This window comes from Antedon bifida, chromosome 4, assembly GCF_963402885.1.
Source record: "Antedon bifida chromosome 4, ecAntBifi1.1, whole genome shotgun sequence".
Lineage (NCBI taxonomy): Eukaryota > Metazoa > Echinodermata > Crinoidea > Comatulida > Antedonidae > Antedon > Antedon bifida.
The window spans coordinates 32,079,329-32,096,940 of record NC_136229.1 but is presented as its reverse complement, the minus strand read 5'-3'; the positions used below and the strand labels follow the sequence as shown (position 1 = coordinate 32,096,940).

The following is a 17,612-nucleotide window of genomic DNA, read 5'->3' as shown; positions in this document are numbered from 1 at the left end:
ATAAATCAGACTTTGAATATGCCATTTTTAAGTAGCAGTTTTAATAAAGTTATTCATTTCCCTAGAAAAACAAAAATAATAATTTGATTTACAAAAAGATAAAAGAAACGGTTAATTTTAACCCGAATCCCATCTGTTTTCCCGTTAATGTTTTCCTATTCAATCTTTGGTTAGTGAAATACAGTACTCCTATTTGTCAGTAGCATATTCAACAACAACAAAAATAAAAATATTTTTTTCAGGAGGACAATATTGTAACTAACGTCTCCTCGCAATCGGACGCAATTTTCATATTTTTCGTGCCACTAAAAATATGGTAATTCCCCGGGTGGGTATGAAATAGTAATGTGTCAAAATAAAAATACTATGGTTTTTTTTTACTATACGAAAATTCTTAGTTCTTGACTTTTCAACTTAATATTGATAAAAAGATAATTGGAACACACAGAAATACACACTCTGGGGCAAGTCGTGGGGATGATACGCAGAAATTTAAATCCTTGCGTTCAGAGGCCAAATGACATCACAAAGCAGACAGTATTCATATCCTTTAATATTAATTATTAATTCTTTAATATTATTATCATATTCAATAGAAAGTTTATTTTGTCTGATATTAATATTCATTGATTCATTCAGTAACTCACTTATGCATGCTTAATATTTATTAATTTATCTTGTTTCTATACATTTAATTTAGTGTATGATTCAAAATATATGACGTAATTGTTTTATTAGAGTTATACTTTGTGCATACATTTATTTTTTTGACAAAAAAACAATAAACAGTCAAACTGCTAAATCACAGAGACCCTTGCAAATGCTATATTAAAACAATTCTTTTCTCTTTTCCACCAGTATAATTAAAATAAAATACAACATAATAAACCCAAAGAATTTTCATTGTTAGGCCTATGTTATTTTGTATTTTTGCTGGTTGAATAAATAAATGTAACAAATAATCGTATTCCATGTTTATTTGTTGTCACTGTAAAAATTTAGCCTACAACAATTAAACTGTCAGTGCGCCACCTTTAGTAAGATTAAACAATTGAGGGCAGTATTTCTAAACTTCCGAAAGGCGCGCGCAAAGAGCACCACGTTGTCACTCTAAGGTTTATCGTCTGCTCATCAAAGGTGGAACTTCTTTTCTCACAACTTGTCTTTATTTCGAGTTTAGGTTTTCGTGGTAGTCATATTTATTCTATAATTTAGATTATCAGTATCGGTTGGAGGTGACGTATTGTTGAAGGCAGGTTTTAATTAATGGCTCTACACTCAATTTAACAGGCATTATTAGGCCCTCTGACACTGTGATAGGTCGGATGCCCGGTCGGATGAGTGTGTGAGAGTGGGGTGCGACAGTTAGGCCTAATGGTAGAAAGGAACATTGATAGAAATGTGTTTTATGTCACTAGAGTAAGCGGGATCCGATTAGATTCAAGATATATTAATTAAATGTTTGTCAGACAGCTTAGTAAGCCTACGGAGGCCATGTGTGTCGATGCCAATGGCCAGGCTTAGTTCTTTCAGAAAGATCTACCGGGCATTGTAGGCCTATAGCTGTTGTGTATCAGTACACACGCTATGCTAATTACAGCTATCATTAGCCAGATACGCATCCCACGATGTTGTAAAATTCCTATGGGGAGGTACTGCAACTATAGGCATCGGCCTACTGTATTTGTTAATCAGCCAGTTTTGTTGTCTAAATATTAAACAGATTGGAAAATGATGTGCTTAAGTTCAATATTTTCCAACCTGTTTAAATAAAGATTGATATACTGTACGAATGATGAAAACGAGAGAAGTCATGAACAGTAGGCCTATCTTAAGGGCTAGCTAAATCTATCTTTACTTAAACATTGTGTAAATGTTGGAAGATATTTTGTATATAAGACAATGTGTGTTACTCTAACAATTGTGGAGTGACTTGAGTCAATGGTAATATCTTGATTGATGAAGTTAGTAAAAGATTGTGTGTGAATTCAGTTGCGTTAAATGGATTTGAATTATGGAAGATGGGAGGTCAAAGGACAAACTAATGAGCAAAGATAACGGCCGAGGATCAGCAGTAGACATACTAGAAGTTAGACGTGAAGGGTAAACTATGTGAATTAAATGACTTTCAAAGTATTCATTTTCATGTACCCTTCAGATCAGGTTGTCATGGCTGTACCACCAAAGGTACTCACGCTCGTGTTGATTCGCGATTTGACCAAAAGACGCATACTATTGGGAATGAAGAAAAGAGGGTTCGGGAAAGGCAGATGGAATGGTTTTGGCGGGAAAGTGGAAGTTGGTGAAACTATATGTGACGGCGCGAGACGGTAGGTAGCTAGTATAGTTCTTGATTGCGATGGTGTACAGTACGAAATACCTTCAATATCATTGGATTGGAGAATATGTACATCAAAAATGAATGACTATAGGCTACTAACTGTAGTTAATAGAGAGCTTTCGATTTAAGAGATTTCCTCACTTTATTCCTCAACACACAGTTGGTGGATTTTCGGTCCAGGCCACGAATAACAATGCATGACGTATAAATTAAATGAGTCCTAAATCGAAGATCCCTTTAATGTTTATTTCAAGGGAAGTGCTCGAAGAATGTTGCTTAAAGTTGGATGAAATCACCAAAGTAGGGCGTCTTGACTTTGAGTTTATTGGTGACCCGCAAATACTAAAGGTTCACGTGTTTCAGGCGACAGAATATCACGGTAATGCCGAAGAAACAGAAGGTAAGTATTTCATTTTTTCATCATGCAACGAAATTTAAAATATTGTTAGGCTTAATCGTGGTAGCCGCCTCACTAGTTGTACTGTTATTATTGTTTCATTACTATCTTGCCACGTATGCCTACTGTAGTCTAAACAAACTCCTTAAACAATCGTCTACCCGCCGTATAATATTGCGTTTGTGCGTTTATTTCAGAAATGCGTCCTCGGTGGTTCCATGAGAATGAAATCCCATTCAGTAACATGTGGCCCGATGACGTCATGTGGTTCCCATTAATGCTATCTGGCAAAAAGTTTTATGGATATTTTAAGTTCAAAGGTCATGATGATATCGTAGAACATACAATATCAGAAGTGGAACACTTGGATGATGTGTAGTGACCAACCTTTTCATTGTAGAACTAGGTTCAAAAGTCACGATGACATCGTAGATATGCATAATCAGTGGAACAACTCTGTATTGCAAAGACTATATTTTTGTATTTTAGGCTAGATAGGTTCTGAACTTGGTGAACCTTTTTACATTTTTCCTCGCCAAATGTATAAAGCCATTTTCTTTTTTGCTACCTTTTATTTGTATACGTTTGGAAAACTATGTACGTTTTTATCGAGTGACTACAAAGATTATATTGGTACAATGGTGGAAATAAATATGTAGGACATAAAGAAATAACCGTGTTCCCATGTACAGTATTCTTTCTTTCGATAATTATAACCGAAACGGTCGCAATTCTTTTTAAATCAGTTGAATTATACTCTTGAAATTCTCTCCCACTCCGCTACTTTACTGAGTCGTAATTCAATATTGACATTTGTATATTGTAATTGAGGCATATGTAATGTGACGTAGTCTATGAGGGGAGTGACTTTATTTGTAATCCGGATCTAACTTCATTTCGTCATAAAACTGAAATCCCGTGTCTGACGGTTGAACGCACACAGATCAAAGTGTAAGCACGGATCATGTGATGTTGATAAAGTATTACCTCCTAGTGTTAGGTCGTTCTATGCAATCGTCGGAAATAGGAAACCATTCAGGAAAACCGGGTTTTCTGAACTTATACGTAATGTACCGGTGAGACTAGTAGGCCTAAAATTACAGCATGAGTTCAACCTACAGGTCTGAATCCAGAGCACAGGAATGGCAGGGATACGAATGGCAGATTCACCTTGATGATATAGTTGACTGCGATAAATGTTCCCCTGGCTGTCGGTCGTGTTATTACAAGTATAGGAATCTATCTGTCGCATGCAAAGTTACATTTATTGCCGCCTTACTTTCGGCCATTGTCGTTATCACAGCTCTCATCATACGATTTGGTTCATTTGGTCCTGACAGATATATAGTGGGAAATGGCGATCAGATTATGTTTTCGGATGGATCATCTCAAAATGATGATAATTCGTATTCACGACTGTTTTGTTCGGGATTAATTCTGACGTCGAAATCAACACCGCCTATTCGTTTCAATGCATATGCTGTCATGAATAAAGCCAGGACGCCAGCGAAGACAAGATACGCTTTAAATGATACCTTGTTCATCAGTTATGGCTCCTACGTTAACATTGTACATACTTTTCACCAATCAGACACTCTGGTTATACGCGGTTGTGTGCCTGATTACTCAATGGACGCGAGCTTGTATATAATTAGCGGAGAAAAAAACTACAAGAAGTGGAGCGATAATACATGTTCTTCATGTTACGCCAAAGAAACATTCAAACCGTGTAGTTTGGACGAAGTTACTGAGGTACATTTGACTTTTCCTTCAACAGATATAGTTTATTTTGCTTACACGCTAGAGTATGGATATCCACCAAGAGCTCACTTAGACCTCCAATTTACATTCCACAGAACGAAGTATCTCATCGAGTACATCGCTGACGCCTGTTTTGGTGAAACATCTTGTTCACTTTCTTTACCGCTACATACTGCCGACATTGTCATTGAACAAGAGGTACGCGCGAGTGAACAAGTTAATGATATTCATACGCAATGCGAAGCTCGAATAAGTATTTACTTTGCATTTTTCGTCGCTGTTCCAGCAGCATTCGTGCTCTTTTTTACCTGTTGTGGATTTATGTTGAAGCGGTGCCAAGATGACTTGATTAGGGACATGGAGCGAGCTGACAGGCGCAGGGATTATGCTATTTATGGTAGAAGACCTACTTCGTCTAGGCCTAGACCTCCATCAAGAACAACTATGGACAGAAACAACCGAAGCCATGGTATACCCACATTCAGTTCGACTAGTCTGTCTGCTAACCGTGCTGTTTCAATATCAGCAACAGTTCCTCTGCTTGAAAATCAACAACTTGTTGGAAGTTTACCGCCAGATTATAACAGTCTGATTATAAATCAGACGAACGAAAGTCAGACAGCAAACGAACCACCGCCTCCAATGTACAACGAAGTGGGTTTCGGAATTATTGACCAATCAGAACACGAGCAACCTCCACCTGCTTATGATGACGTCAGTAACGCCTAAAATGGTTAAACCCATTGAAGAGAATTGTCATATAAATTCTTGATTACAAACATTTAGGAGTCAGCCAATCAGACAACCTCCACAGTAGTTTTTCTTTATTGGCAATTCGTACTTAAGTATAAGGCGACCGCCAACACAATTTCGGAAACCGTGCTCACAGAGTATGATGTGTATGTACTTTGACTTGTGTATTGATACCTTTTAAATAAATGATATTGTCAGTAAAACGTGTTAGTAAGCCTACCTGTAATCATTATTTTGCACGTGTGAGTACAAGCTATCGTTTTTGTACGCGTACCAACCAACGGGTTTTCTTGTTATCCTTTTCTGTACGCGTGCATAATACAAAGGGTTGTACTGCTATGTATTTTGTTATCCGTTTTTGTACGCGTTCATACGCACGGTTGCACTCGCTATTCGTTTATGTACGTACGTGTGCGTGCCAAAGGTTGTAATTGCTATCCCTTCGGATCGTACAAACGGTGTTGTACTTTCCATTATTTTTTTTAAAATTTGATTCATATATGCTAAACATGAACGTGAATATTTATTAAGAAAATAATTACTTAATAATAATAATTACTAAATTTGCTATCAAAATAACTTAATAATGCTATGGGCATTATAGAATGTAACACCATCATTTATTGCGCTTAATTCGTTCCAAAAGATCCAGTGCGACGTTAATCACCAAAGGAGGAAATAAATGTCAGCAGTACAGATACACCCGTTGATCTCCAGAGCGCAGAATCCTGTTAGATTGTCTTGCTTTTAGTGCTGTAAGTGATTCACATATGATAGTGTGCCCTGTCCCCATGTCTTATTCACTATATGCGATCCTGAAATGTCACCGTAATTGATGTGAAGAGGGCTCTAAAAAATAAATTGAAAACATTGGACAAACTAGCCACGTAACGGGGGATCGTATTATACCTTTTATCATAGATCACCGAACAGCAAACGCAGAATCGTCATGGGCCTGAAATGCTTAAACAGACGTGTTTAGTGTACCTCTTGATGTAGCCACAACTACCGGTATGCTAATGTCCTTTTCGGCATATTCAATAATATCTAGAAATTGTTTTATTATTGAAAGAATGATTTAGTCATTCACTCGATGTTCATGGCTGTTGCTAAGCAATGAAAATACTATAGGAATTCTAGATTATAAAGTAATTATTTCTTCAAAAACTATAATTTACAGCCGGCCCATATCAAAGATCATTTCCTGTAGATAAACTATTAACAAAACAGCCAAGCCTCGCAAAGATTCTTAATTTCCTTTACATTAGCAATTTCATGACGGGTTAATGTCCCTTAAGATATACAGAGACTACTAGAATTAACCTGTTGGTGGTTAATCTATTTGAGTTTCTGCTGCTGCAGAAAAACAACCACAACAATTACAAACAAAGACCACTACTACATACTTTGAAAAAATGGTTTATCTTCAAAAACTAAACACAGCCTACGCACTGCAGCAAAGCATAACAACGGGATAGTCTGCCCATTCGGTTATATGGGTAAGAATCGAAGTCTGACGTCACAACACTGAATGTGGACAAACAGTAAAACTCACCTACCAGGCTTCAGGAAGCCCCACAACACTACCTTACACGTAGGGCCTAACACTAAACAAATACAAGCAGTCCATGATGATCTTCAATAGTAAAAGTTTTTGAAAAATGAGGTAGTTGCTTCATACCTGGCCTGAGGAATGCGATGTACACGTGCAAATGCAAAGTGCCTTGATATGACGTCACAGTTCCCCAGGACCGCAGCAATGCATCTGTAGCTTGGTGGTGATGTACAAAGAAGAGTTCGTTATTTTATTTTCATCGATTCACTAATTTGTCAATGCTATCAAATACACAAAGTAATACAGTGTTTTAAACAGTGCACTTTTATTCACAATTTACAAATTAAACATACAGTGACTGCACAGCAATTATTATGTTCAATACCACAATGCAATGCCTACTACAATCAATATATACATTATATCTTATATATTTCATGATCAGTTATACCACGCGCGCGTACAATTCAGGGTACCATATCATCATTTGTACGCACACGACAACAGTTGATGAACAGTAAATGAACTATTATTTGTTTTGTTCAAACATTTTGTTCTTAGATTTTGTTTCGTATAATATTGCAAATAACAAAGCAAATTTATATTAAAGATCAAGCGAAGCTTTCCTTATCAAAGGTCAAGATGGTATTCGATTTGTATTTACTTTGTTCATCCATATTATCTTAATCTAAAGCACATAGTTTGATCATTTCGATGCTAAATGTATTTAAAAGAACGGTGATTGCTCAAGGCTGTTCACAAATTGCTATTTTGTTTACATTTTCTCATTTTTAACAATAATATACACATTTATAACAACATTATTAGATACTTATAAAAATATACGATCGAACCTCAGAAACCTTATTAAAATTACAAAAATTGGACGGATATCTGACAACGGACTACCTTAACATTTTACAATGCTAACATAATAAACTTAATTATATAGTATATACTTTCACTAATACAACTAATAAGTTTGGCTATATTATGACGTAACATCAGGTTGCATAGAATGAAACAGTGCTATAGTGATTCAATAAGCTAACAGTCATTGTGACGATCAATAATTGTACGCGCGCGTTAGATGTACGCGCGCGTTAAATCTACGCGAGTAAATAATGCATGTAAAGTCAATAAAATTATCTTATTTACGCTTAATTAAATCCAGGATAAAATACATTGCAAAAATATTCTTTTATAATTGAAAAATATAATATACTATAGAAAATAAATTGATTGTAGAATATAAATTAGAAGGGGCCTAAAAAACATGGTTTTCTAGTATAAACGGAAGCTGATGGGGTTGCACAGATAATAATAACGTTTCCGTTTTGGTGACCTAGCTTGACCTAATAGAATTAAATATACAGTTATAATATTAATACTGATGTAAATATTGAAAGCAACGAAGTACTGATTATAATCACGCTAGGGTTAGTACGTATACGTAGTGTTATTTAAATAAGTGGAAATACAGTTTGCCGTAACATGTGTATGTACCTACGAGACTCTAAATTACTTTTCGCGATTTGTTAGCACAGTAAATATCAACTTAGAGGTAGTCACTTATTTTATAATATATAGGTTAGGAATATTAGTATGCGATATCAAATGTATTAGTGTATAAATATAGTAGGAACGTGTGATGCCAATGTTTGGTAAAGTATAAAATTACTAACAATTTTGAATATAGGCCCACAAAGAAGATTGTAGACAGAATAATAATAACATTATAGACCTGGTAAAAAAAAATTACAAATCAATAAAGATAACAATGATTTTGATTCACTACATTGCAATTATAATTTTTGGTATCATGTGACTTGGAATGCCTATTCATTTTGGTTCCCATGGTTACTCTGGGCGCGGCATAAACAGCACCGTAAAAACCTTTACCATTTCACAATTTATCTTTATTTAAAAAAAGTTTAGTAAACAGCATTGGGACCTGATCCCATGTAATTTTTGAGTGAAATTCGAGGAACAACATTCCTTTTGCTTCATAAGCTGGCCAATGAGTGTGTCACACGAACATTACACGCGTGTGTCATGCGAGGAATGGTAAAGGATTTCTATCAGTACCGTGGGACTCGGTTCCAACTATGACATGTGTTGCTAGATACTGATATGCCATTTAAAAGTACATTTCACAGCCTTCAGATCGACACTAAAATACGTGAGAATAGCAAGCTCAGTTACAAAATGTTTTTGTCTAGTAGTAGGAACCAAGTAGGCCATGTAACCGCCGCGCCCCGCAAACGAACATTCGTATTTTCTCCAACGGAAACCATGTAGCGTTTTACCGCCATTTACTGTCCTCGATAGCCTGCAAGTCTGGCGGTGGTTGGGTAGGTTTTTCGGACTCCCATGCATTTTTCTTTGTCTATGTACAGACTGTTGTTCTTGACGGACAAGTCATGTTCTAGAGTCGACTTGGTTCGTATGAGCTCACTGAGTGCACTCTCCGCTGCTCTTAGGCGGTTCTGAAGGATATCAACTGTCTCGTATAGTTCACCAACCTCTCGGACAAGCCTGTAAGAATCGAAAATTTGGAGTACAAATGATAATTTATTTATCACCAATGCACAAATCAAGCAAATATCTACACATTGTATTGTGCCTAGACCTATCTGTTGTGTTGCTGTGTTGACAAGATGAGAGAAAACTGAAAAAACTCACGAAGTTCGCACTACGCGAGTAATTTAACCAATAATAAAAAATTACAGTAAGGATTAAATGGATGATACGTCGCTTGTGATTGGTCATTGGGCCGACATAGTTAAGAATCACACATTATTAATGTAAAGGGTTGTATGTACGCTTACCTGTGTTGAGGTTGATCACGGCAGAGCTCGACATTTGGTCTCCTTGTTCTACTATCAAGACGAGTCTGTGCAACCTGTAACGGGGCTTCTTTGTCTTTGATTGCTTTACGAAGTACATGGATGTTGTTTTGCATCTCGTCCATCTCTTGAAGAACCTAATATGAACAAAAGATCGGTTATTTAAATGAAATTTTCCTATCGACGTTCATGGAGTATTTTTCATTTGTTGCCTATATTACAATCGCGCGCCATCTCCCAGAATTTAGTGTTATTACCCAGAAAAACTGTACCAGTGACGTAGTATGTTTTGTTATATATTGCCAAATATTGTTTATAACTGAATTAATTCACTACATTCTCAAAAGTTCACAAGACAAACTAAGCTCTGTCTACACTACCAAGTGGACATGACGCTGTCTAATCACTACCATATTTGGGCACATCACACTTTTTCCAAACTAGTTTGATAGTGTAGACATAGATCTATATAAGCACAGTTTTGAAAGTCGAGTTGTTGGATGTAAAGGACGACGGTCAATCAAAGGCCTATACAACTTGTTTTGGGGGCGAACCATCTCTTAATAATCTCCTAATACTTACCCTTGTAAGATGGCTCTGAATTGTGTTCCTTGCGTCCATTGTTTCTGCAATTCTACCACTGAAGCTGACGTTAACGTTGTTGTACTGTGTCCACATGTTGTTAGATGTTTCCTGCATGGTGTTGTCGCCGTTTCCTCTCAAATGCGTGGAATTGTTACGCTCGCGTTGGGAACGCAATATGTTGTCGCCGGTAAATTTAGCCCAAGACTCCGGCAACGATACCCTAAAAATAAAATATAATACATATTTAATTTGTATTTATTTAAAAATGTGATCCCCACTTCGACGCAATGATGCGATGGATCATCCCCGAACTGTTGCTTTAAGCTTGGTTCCCACTAGGACGCAACGTAAGGATGTAAACGCAATGTAACCGTGTTGACCAATGACAAGCGACAGTTCGAATAATCCATCGCTTGTGATTGGTCAACTCACTTACGTTGCGTCCTTGTGTTGCGTCTCTAGTGGGAACAAGCATAATTGTTTTAGTTTAAATTGCGCGCTGACTTTTTTTGCGTGAATATTACAATGCGTCCTCGTGTTTTGCAAAATTTATTTTTAAATTTAGTAAATGTAGCTGGCCTACTGTGGGCCTTGTCTGAGAATTAAGAAAAGAAAGTACATTGTAACATTGAATGAAGGCAGCAGTGAATGAGAGATAATTCCTTCACGTAGGCCTAGTATTTCTAGCTTGGAATGTTTCAGGCATGTTTCAACAATATTGCGGTATTTTCTACAATAAATAATTCAGCGGTCTTTTTTCCTTAAACAAGACCAACATAACTTGAGATTTATTACAAGTCTCATACGCTGCATGGATAATATTCGTTGTAAGTTTTCTTCTAGGGTTTCTCATACAATATTCATAGACGACGAAAACAGACATATGTTTACTTAATGTATGTAAGAAAATAACAGTATTTGACATCGATAGGAGGCGAGTAGCCGTGCGTTGATCTTTGATGGTTTAAAAGTTCTGTTATCACTAAGCAATGGTTTCCAGCCTTTTTTGATCAAGGGACCAGTTTGGTGAAGATTACTGTACAAATGTTTTGTACCGCTTGGAGGACATTCTTTAAGGGACACCCCGGGGACACCTCTCCAAATGTATTTTAATTGGAATATTACTTTCTCTTTTTTAAATTGTATGTATATGTTTCATATGGACAGTTTGTCTGAAATAAAGTTGAATTGAATTGAAAAAGAAAAAATGTAAGAAAAAAATGTAAGATTATTGTAGACTTGTGTCAATTCAACGTGAAGAAATAATTCTATTCTTATGCTCTGTCAATATATCTATAATTTCGAATTCTTTCTCAATTAACTCTCGATTTACACAACAGCACAGTGTAAAAAATCAATATTCGAATTAGGATGAAAGGTTTACAATAGTCTCTCTAAATACAAAATACAATAGGCATTCAATATTGCATGCAGAATAGTATGGTCAGGTAATATGATACACAGTGCTATAAAGAAATATTACAATGAGCAAAAGAACACAATTATACACACCACAGAAAATTATAATTTATGAGTTTGTGTTGTCAGTTTTGAAAGAGAAAGAGAAATGTGGTATTCCGAAGAAATAAATAAAAATACCCTTATTTTTATATGATTATAGTAAACAAGGGCATGCACATACGTTCTGCTGAAACATTCCAGTTTATGGGCTACCTCTCACAAGATTTTCTTTTTTTTTGGATCTTGCACCTCTTAGTAAATAATTTTTTTATATTTTTTATATTGTTATAAATTTTAGAGAAATAAATGTAACCTTTGACCTTGACGTGATGCTCTGTTTTTGGACGGTAGGCCTACTTGAACCATCCTCTTTGAATTTGAGCTTCAGAATATTTAAACGGAGCTCAAAATTCTGACCGTAAGCGGTAATGACAATTCTGTGATGTAGCCTAATTTCAGAATGTCCTACAAGGCCATTATAACATTCGCGATTGGGGCGGCCTTTAGATGCCCGTTTCATTTATCATGTTAAATAGTGTATTCATCGATAGTATACCGCAAACATGAATAAGGTAACAATTACACCCATGCTGCAAATATACTTTTTTTGTCATTAAAACCATCCTCCACTACTACTGTATTTATTAACTATTAATTCAGTACTATACTGGGCCACTTGGCTTACTTTTGAAGGTTTCTGTCATCACTATGTTATTGATCATCAATGAAATTAGAAATATATATTAGTTATTTATTTGTATTTTGATAAATATTTTATGTAACGAAGGAGACATCTACCCCCAACATCGTCTTTTATTGACCACATCGATATCAAGATACAATTTATTGAAACGCATTGTCATGGCAACATTGTCACGCTGATATTACACAAATTCTGTCGTTATTCAACATTGATTTTCTTTATTATTATTATTGAATTAAAGTATAAAATCGACTTTATTCATAGTAGGCCACCTTCGAAAATTAATTTGTAAAGATTTTATGCTTGTAAATTGAAAACGTTGTTACTGTCTCCCTATCAAAACGTACGAATTAAGGACCACAAAGAACGGAATGGACATTAAAGTGATCTTTAATTGAAAATGTATGTCAAATTCAGAGCGAAATTCAATCATAATTCAGTAGGCCTACTTTCCCTAACTGATATATTTGTTCACATCACCAAGGAAGCGCTGTTTATAGCTGTCAGTTTGAAGTTACTAAACATAATAATTCAGCTAGGCCTGTTACTTACGTCTGATCAACTCCTTCTACTCCACGATAGAAGCCTGTACCCTGGGCGTTGTTATGTAATTGATGGCATCTATTGTCTATGTTAAACGCTCTGAATTTATCGTTGACATCTTTCTCTAGTTCATGCTGAGCTGCACGGTTCATGCTGTTAGGAATAATAATAATAAAATAATTATCAAAAAACCCCCAAATTTTCTAAAGCGCGAGTTTTGAATACCTAGTGACGACACACATTTTAAAACTACTTGGTGCATTATAGTAGGCTTATGATGACGAATACAAAAGTGCGTATTTATTCTCTTCTTTGCATTGATCATGATGATCGGTCAGCACCTCCGATGGGGCACTCTCCTTTGCGTAAATAAGAAGCAACATATGAATATTATTTATAGTTGCCGCATTTGTATAAAATGGCACACGTTTAATTTGACAATTTTCCAAATTCATTTCGGACAACATTGGTCAGAAATGTATACTTGTCTTGATTTGAGGTAAACAATGCAACATACCTTAGTTGTGCGTTGGCTTTATCAATCGAATTTTTCAACTTATCCTGGCTTTGACGTATCGTTTCTACTTCCTGTACAATAAAACAAATATAATTTATTAATACCAAATAAAAACTAAACTAACAAACTTTAATCAACACACTATTTTCCACCTTTGACTGAGTTTTGTACTATTTTTTTTTTGTCAAGCAGCCGAACACAAAAATTTATATTTTCCAGGCCGCTTTGGGCAGTCGTAAACTTTAATGTTACAGCCCCCTTGGGCAAGGAGTAATAAGTGTACCAATCACTTATTATATACCTTAGGCGTAAAATATTAACGTACTTTACCGCGGATAAATATTACTAGAAATCGCCAAATCTCTCCATTCAGCAGATCTGCATCGAATTGCTGAGGTGACGATTGAGTTTATTTTTATACAAATGCGTACACTTTTTGATAAACACAGTAGTGATTTAAAGTTACTACTGTATAAGGATAATTGGAGCTTAAATAATGTGTTGTTATTAGGGCAACAAAGACTAATATTAGAAGTAATTAGAACTTTAAACTGTTTTGACTTGACCTTTATCGAAAGTTACTGAACAATTAACGCAACATATTGTCCAACAATTGCATGCATTATCTACCACAACCAATATTTGCTCCCGGATTATATTAATTTTTGTTTACTAACTGTAACTATGGCAACTTTAAAATATTGAAATAATAGTAATCGTAAATGTCAATGATTCAATAATGTGTGGCTGCGCTGCATGAGGTTTTGAAATTATTGTTCTATTTGCTATTATTCTCTTATTAGTATTTGTACTTTTTGTTTACGCCTACGTATTGTGTATTTTCTGTCTACTCATCTGTTTGTGGGTGGTGGTGGGTTTGTTACTCGAGTCTCTATCTAACCAATACAAACAAATAAACAAATTAGCAAGCATGCGTACGTCTAGCTACGGATAGTACACTCTAAAATAAAACATTTGATTTTTTATATTGGTTCGTCATAAATGTATTAAGATATCCGATGCAATTTTTATTTTTAAATGAAACACCAAACGTTTCAGTAAAATTTAGGAACATTCAACACATCGCCACTACGGTGGGCTAATGGTCATAATGAACATTCAACGCCATATGACCAGGTTTGGAGTTGATGTGTTTATATTGTATAGGCCTCATATTCAATGTATTATTTGTTATTGAAAAAAGCATGATTTCTAAGACCTATGAAATCAACATTATCTCGAATGAGAATTTGCCAATACATGGTGAACATAAGAATGTATTTATTCTGTTGCTAAATAAACAAATGAGGTATTATTTAAAACATGGTAGTCTGTATATGGTTCAAGGTACAGAGACACAATATATTACTTAGCAGCTACAGGGTCACAACATCGATTTCAGGTTTGGATTTATGTTTGTAAAAAAACAACAATTGAGTTAATTCTAATCCGTTTTTCCTAAAGGAACTTTTGTCATTTACTGGTAGCATCATTGTGATTGTTTGATTGTACTGTATAGGCGACATAGATTTGTAGTATTATACTATAATGCACAGAATCATTATGTGCCATAAAGGCTTTATAATCACTTTGCACAGTTTCTCCCATTTCTATCCTGAATTGTTTGGTTATACTGTACAGTATAATTCGTGTCTTCCTTTACCCTATTAATGATTAATAAATTGTTACAACATTACTATTGTTAGTACCGGCAGTAACATATCAAGAAAAACATGTAATACAACCAGACATGTTTAAATAGTAACATACTACGGGACATACTGCATAAAGTAAGATATGTTGATCACAGAATCCATTTGAAATGTATGTCATGTCGTATAGACACGTGACAATGGATGCCATGGCGACGGTAAAACACTTTTACTGTTCTTGTGTGTACAAGAGCTGCATAATTAAATATAAAGCGATATTAATTTGTAATAATCAAGCTTTAATTAGATTATAAATTATATCATAAACCAATTGTGTCTATACTAAAATGTTCGTTCCAATTTGGCAGACATCCGATAAAAATGTATAATATGATAATCGACTCGGTAAGGTTGTTAGGCTATCCAATAATTTAAGGTAGAAAAAGTAAATCCTGATGACGGATTGTCATGACATAATAATGTCGAAATATTCAACCCTATGACGATTTTGCTTGGAAAATGTATTTATACTTTTGAAAAAGTTTCCTACTTTTCACAGTAGGCCTATAGTAATTATACTCTCTGCTGGACGAGCGTAACTTAGAAGCGTCAATCTTATTAATAATGCCATGACAGGGATCGATCGATATAAGTGCAAATAGAAAATGTCTATATAATCTACGCAATATGTACCGTGTGTTAATTTAAACTAGTGTAAGTTAGTGAGAATAAAAGGCAGGCATGTCCAACATTCTGAACACGGATGTGTTAATTTACAAAGTGTAAATAGACATTATCTGTAGACACGTACACCCATTAGATATAATAATCGTGTGAATAGAGATTGTTCTAAACGTGTCATGGATGAATGTTTGATCAAGGGTGCTGTTGCTATGGGACGAATCTTTGTGAAAGTTTAAGATAAATACCGCCATCACTGCTTTGTAAACATTCAATTATCGTCTGCAAATAACCAGAGGCATAAAGTGAAAGTCATCATAGAAAGTCAAAGAAGAAAAATGTACTTTACGACTTAAGTTGTTTTGATCTTCTTTTAATAGTTTGACGTGTGTACTTTGAGTGGTGGTGGATTTTGTGTAGGCGATTAGGTAACACGCAGGTTATCAACAATTAATCAAAGGGTCATGTTTGTTAGATATTTTTTATACTATAAATAGGCCTACTATGATTCTAATTTGCTCTTCTGCCCATGTACCCTATCAATGTTTGCAGTGACGGATCCAGAGTGGGAGGAATGCATCCCCATAATCTGATTTTATTTTATCTTACACTTTCGATAACTTTTATTTATTCGATTGTTTAGATGTTCTTAATAGTATATTATCATATTAATGTATATAGCGTTTTACTTATATGTATATTATTTTCATTACCCTTTATGTCTGGGTGTATAGGACAAAGAGTGTGTCCTTTCCAAAATCATTGTGTTGATTTATTACAAAAAGAATTTTCTCAATGAAATGAAATAAAACTAAATTCTTACCCGTAACAGTTCTTTTTCCACTGCATCATTGACCAGATCTATGCCTTGTCTGTTCTCCCTGTTAAATAGGCACTCTTGAGCTATCTTAAGCGGGCCTTCTGTTTCCTTCAGTGCCGTCTCCAGCCTGTTCTTATTTTCAGTGATTGCGTTTATCTCTTTACCCATCTCATCCAGTTCATGATTTAATTCTGATTTCCAGAAGTTTATGTCACTGATTCTATTCCCAATACTTTTACTCGATTCCTGTTGCGTCTTCACCGTGCGTGCGTCTGTATCGTAGCAGATTCGCGCGTTCTCGTCACGTAGTTTCTGCGCCGCGCTTCTCGTCATGTCGGATGTCCGGTAATTCTGGTTGTTACTTCTAAACCAATCTGTCGGGGTGTACTTTGAGAAAAGAGCGGTTCTGGCAGACGTTGAAAGTGGTGGAACTCTAGACACAATATCATCGCGGTATAAGGTGGTAGGGTTCATTGTTGGTGCACTGTACGACACTGGCATTGATTTCTCAGCCCCACGATAGTACGTACTTGGCTTCCAAGGCAAGTTTAGCGATTGGCTTATGTTATACGGTGGGGCATAACTTTTGTAGGAGGCCTGCATTGTGCTTTCTAGCGGTGGGAGAAAGCCTACCCCTGTTCCGACTCGTGGGGCTGAAAAGTAGCTCGAAGTCATCGTCTGGCCGTAATAGTCCTGCATGTTGAAATCGACTCTACACTCAATCCGGAAATAAAGTTAGAACTTCAATCTAAAAAACTCACTTATTTTTTCACTGGCTTTTAAGCCGGCCAACGCTGCCTACCAGAAACGATTACCAGTCTAGACGACAAACCGGCTGAGGTTGATTCCACACGTTTGTGTTTATAGAAACGTCGCAGTCTGCCAGTATTCCTATATATTCAGCGATGCATAACACGGTTGCTATGGACGCCACATGGCCCTTGTTCTATATACGTGCTACTTTTGTATTATAATCCCTCACGTCAATCAACGG

At 35.8% G+C, this 17,612-nt stretch overlaps 3 protein-coding genes across 4 annotated transcripts; 2 read left to right on the top strand and 1 right to left on the bottom strand.

Moving 5' to 3' along the window:
* Positions 1-1,087: 1,087 nt before the first annotated feature.
* Positions 1,088-3,406, top strand: LOC144840895 (oxidized purine nucleoside triphosphate hydrolase-like). Of its 2 annotated transcripts, none has more exons than XM_078696979.1 (4): positions 1,088-1,137; positions 2,159-2,330; positions 2,596-2,741; positions 2,936-3,406. In XM_078696979.1, the coding sequence occupies exons 2-4, from the start codon at positions 2,170-2,172 to the stop codon at positions 3,115-3,117; spliced, it is 489 nt and encodes a 162-aa protein (XP_078553105.1). In that variant the 5' UTR covers positions 1,088-1,137; positions 2,159-2,169; the 3' UTR covers positions 3,118-3,406. The 2 variants fall into 2 exon arrangements, with proteins under 2 accessions (XP_078553105.1, XP_078553104.1); XM_078696978.1 differs by having other exon boundaries at positions 1,122-1,252.
* A 238-nt stretch (positions 3,407-3,644) lies between these two features.
* Positions 3,645-5,449, top strand: LOC144840878 (uncharacterized). Its single transcript, XM_078696953.1, has one exon. It carries the CDS (start codon positions 3,843-3,845, stop codon positions 5,226-5,228), a length of 1,386 nt encoding a protein of 461 aa, XP_078553079.1. The 5' UTR covers positions 3,645-3,842; the 3' UTR covers positions 5,229-5,449.
* A 1,622-nt stretch (positions 5,450-7,071) lies between these two features.
* LOC144840876 (tektin-3-like) lies at positions 7,072-17,534 on the bottom strand. The gene is made up of 6 exons (XM_078696951.1): positions 16,622-17,534; positions 13,466-13,536; positions 12,958-13,101; positions 10,239-10,461; positions 9,639-9,793; positions 7,072-9,345 (listed from the first exon to the last, which is right to left on the bottom strand). Exons 1-6 carry the CDS (start codon positions 17,315-17,317, stop codon positions 9,123-9,125), a joined length of 1,512 nt encoding a protein of 503 aa, XP_078553077.1. The 5' UTR covers positions 17,318-17,534; the 3' UTR covers positions 7,072-9,122.
* Positions 17,535-17,612: the final 78 nt, after the last annotated feature.

Bases quoted from the DNA above. Each gene is read 5' to 3' on its own strand.
- LOC144840895 (XM_078696979.1), top strand. From the start codon at position 2,170: ATGGCTGTACCACCAAAGGTACTCACGCTCGTGTTGATTCGCGATTTG. The intron at 2,331-2,595 runs GTAGGTAGCTAG...GTTTATTTCAAG, and splicing joins ATATGTGACGGCGCGAGACG to GGAAGTGCTCGAAGAATGTT. The intron at 2,742-2,935 runs GTAAGTATTTCA...CGTTTATTTCAG, and splicing joins TAATGCCGAAGAAACAGAAG to AAATGCGTCCTCGGTGGTTC.
- LOC144840878 (XM_078696953.1), top strand. From the start codon at position 3,843: ATGAGTTCAACCTACAGGTCTGAATCCAGAGCACAGGAATGGCAGGGA.
- LOC144840876 (XM_078696951.1), bottom strand. From the start codon at position 17,317: ATGCAGGACTATTACGGCCAGACGATGACTTCGAGCTACTTTTCAGCC. The intron at 13,537-16,621 runs GTAAGAATTTAG...TTTATTGTACAG, and splicing joins TGGAAAAAGAACTGTTACGG to GAAGTAGAAACGATACGTCA. The intron at 9,794-10,238 runs GTAAGTATTAGG...TGTTCATATTAG, and splicing joins TTCAGAGCCATCTTACAAGG to GTTCTTCAAGAGATGGACGA.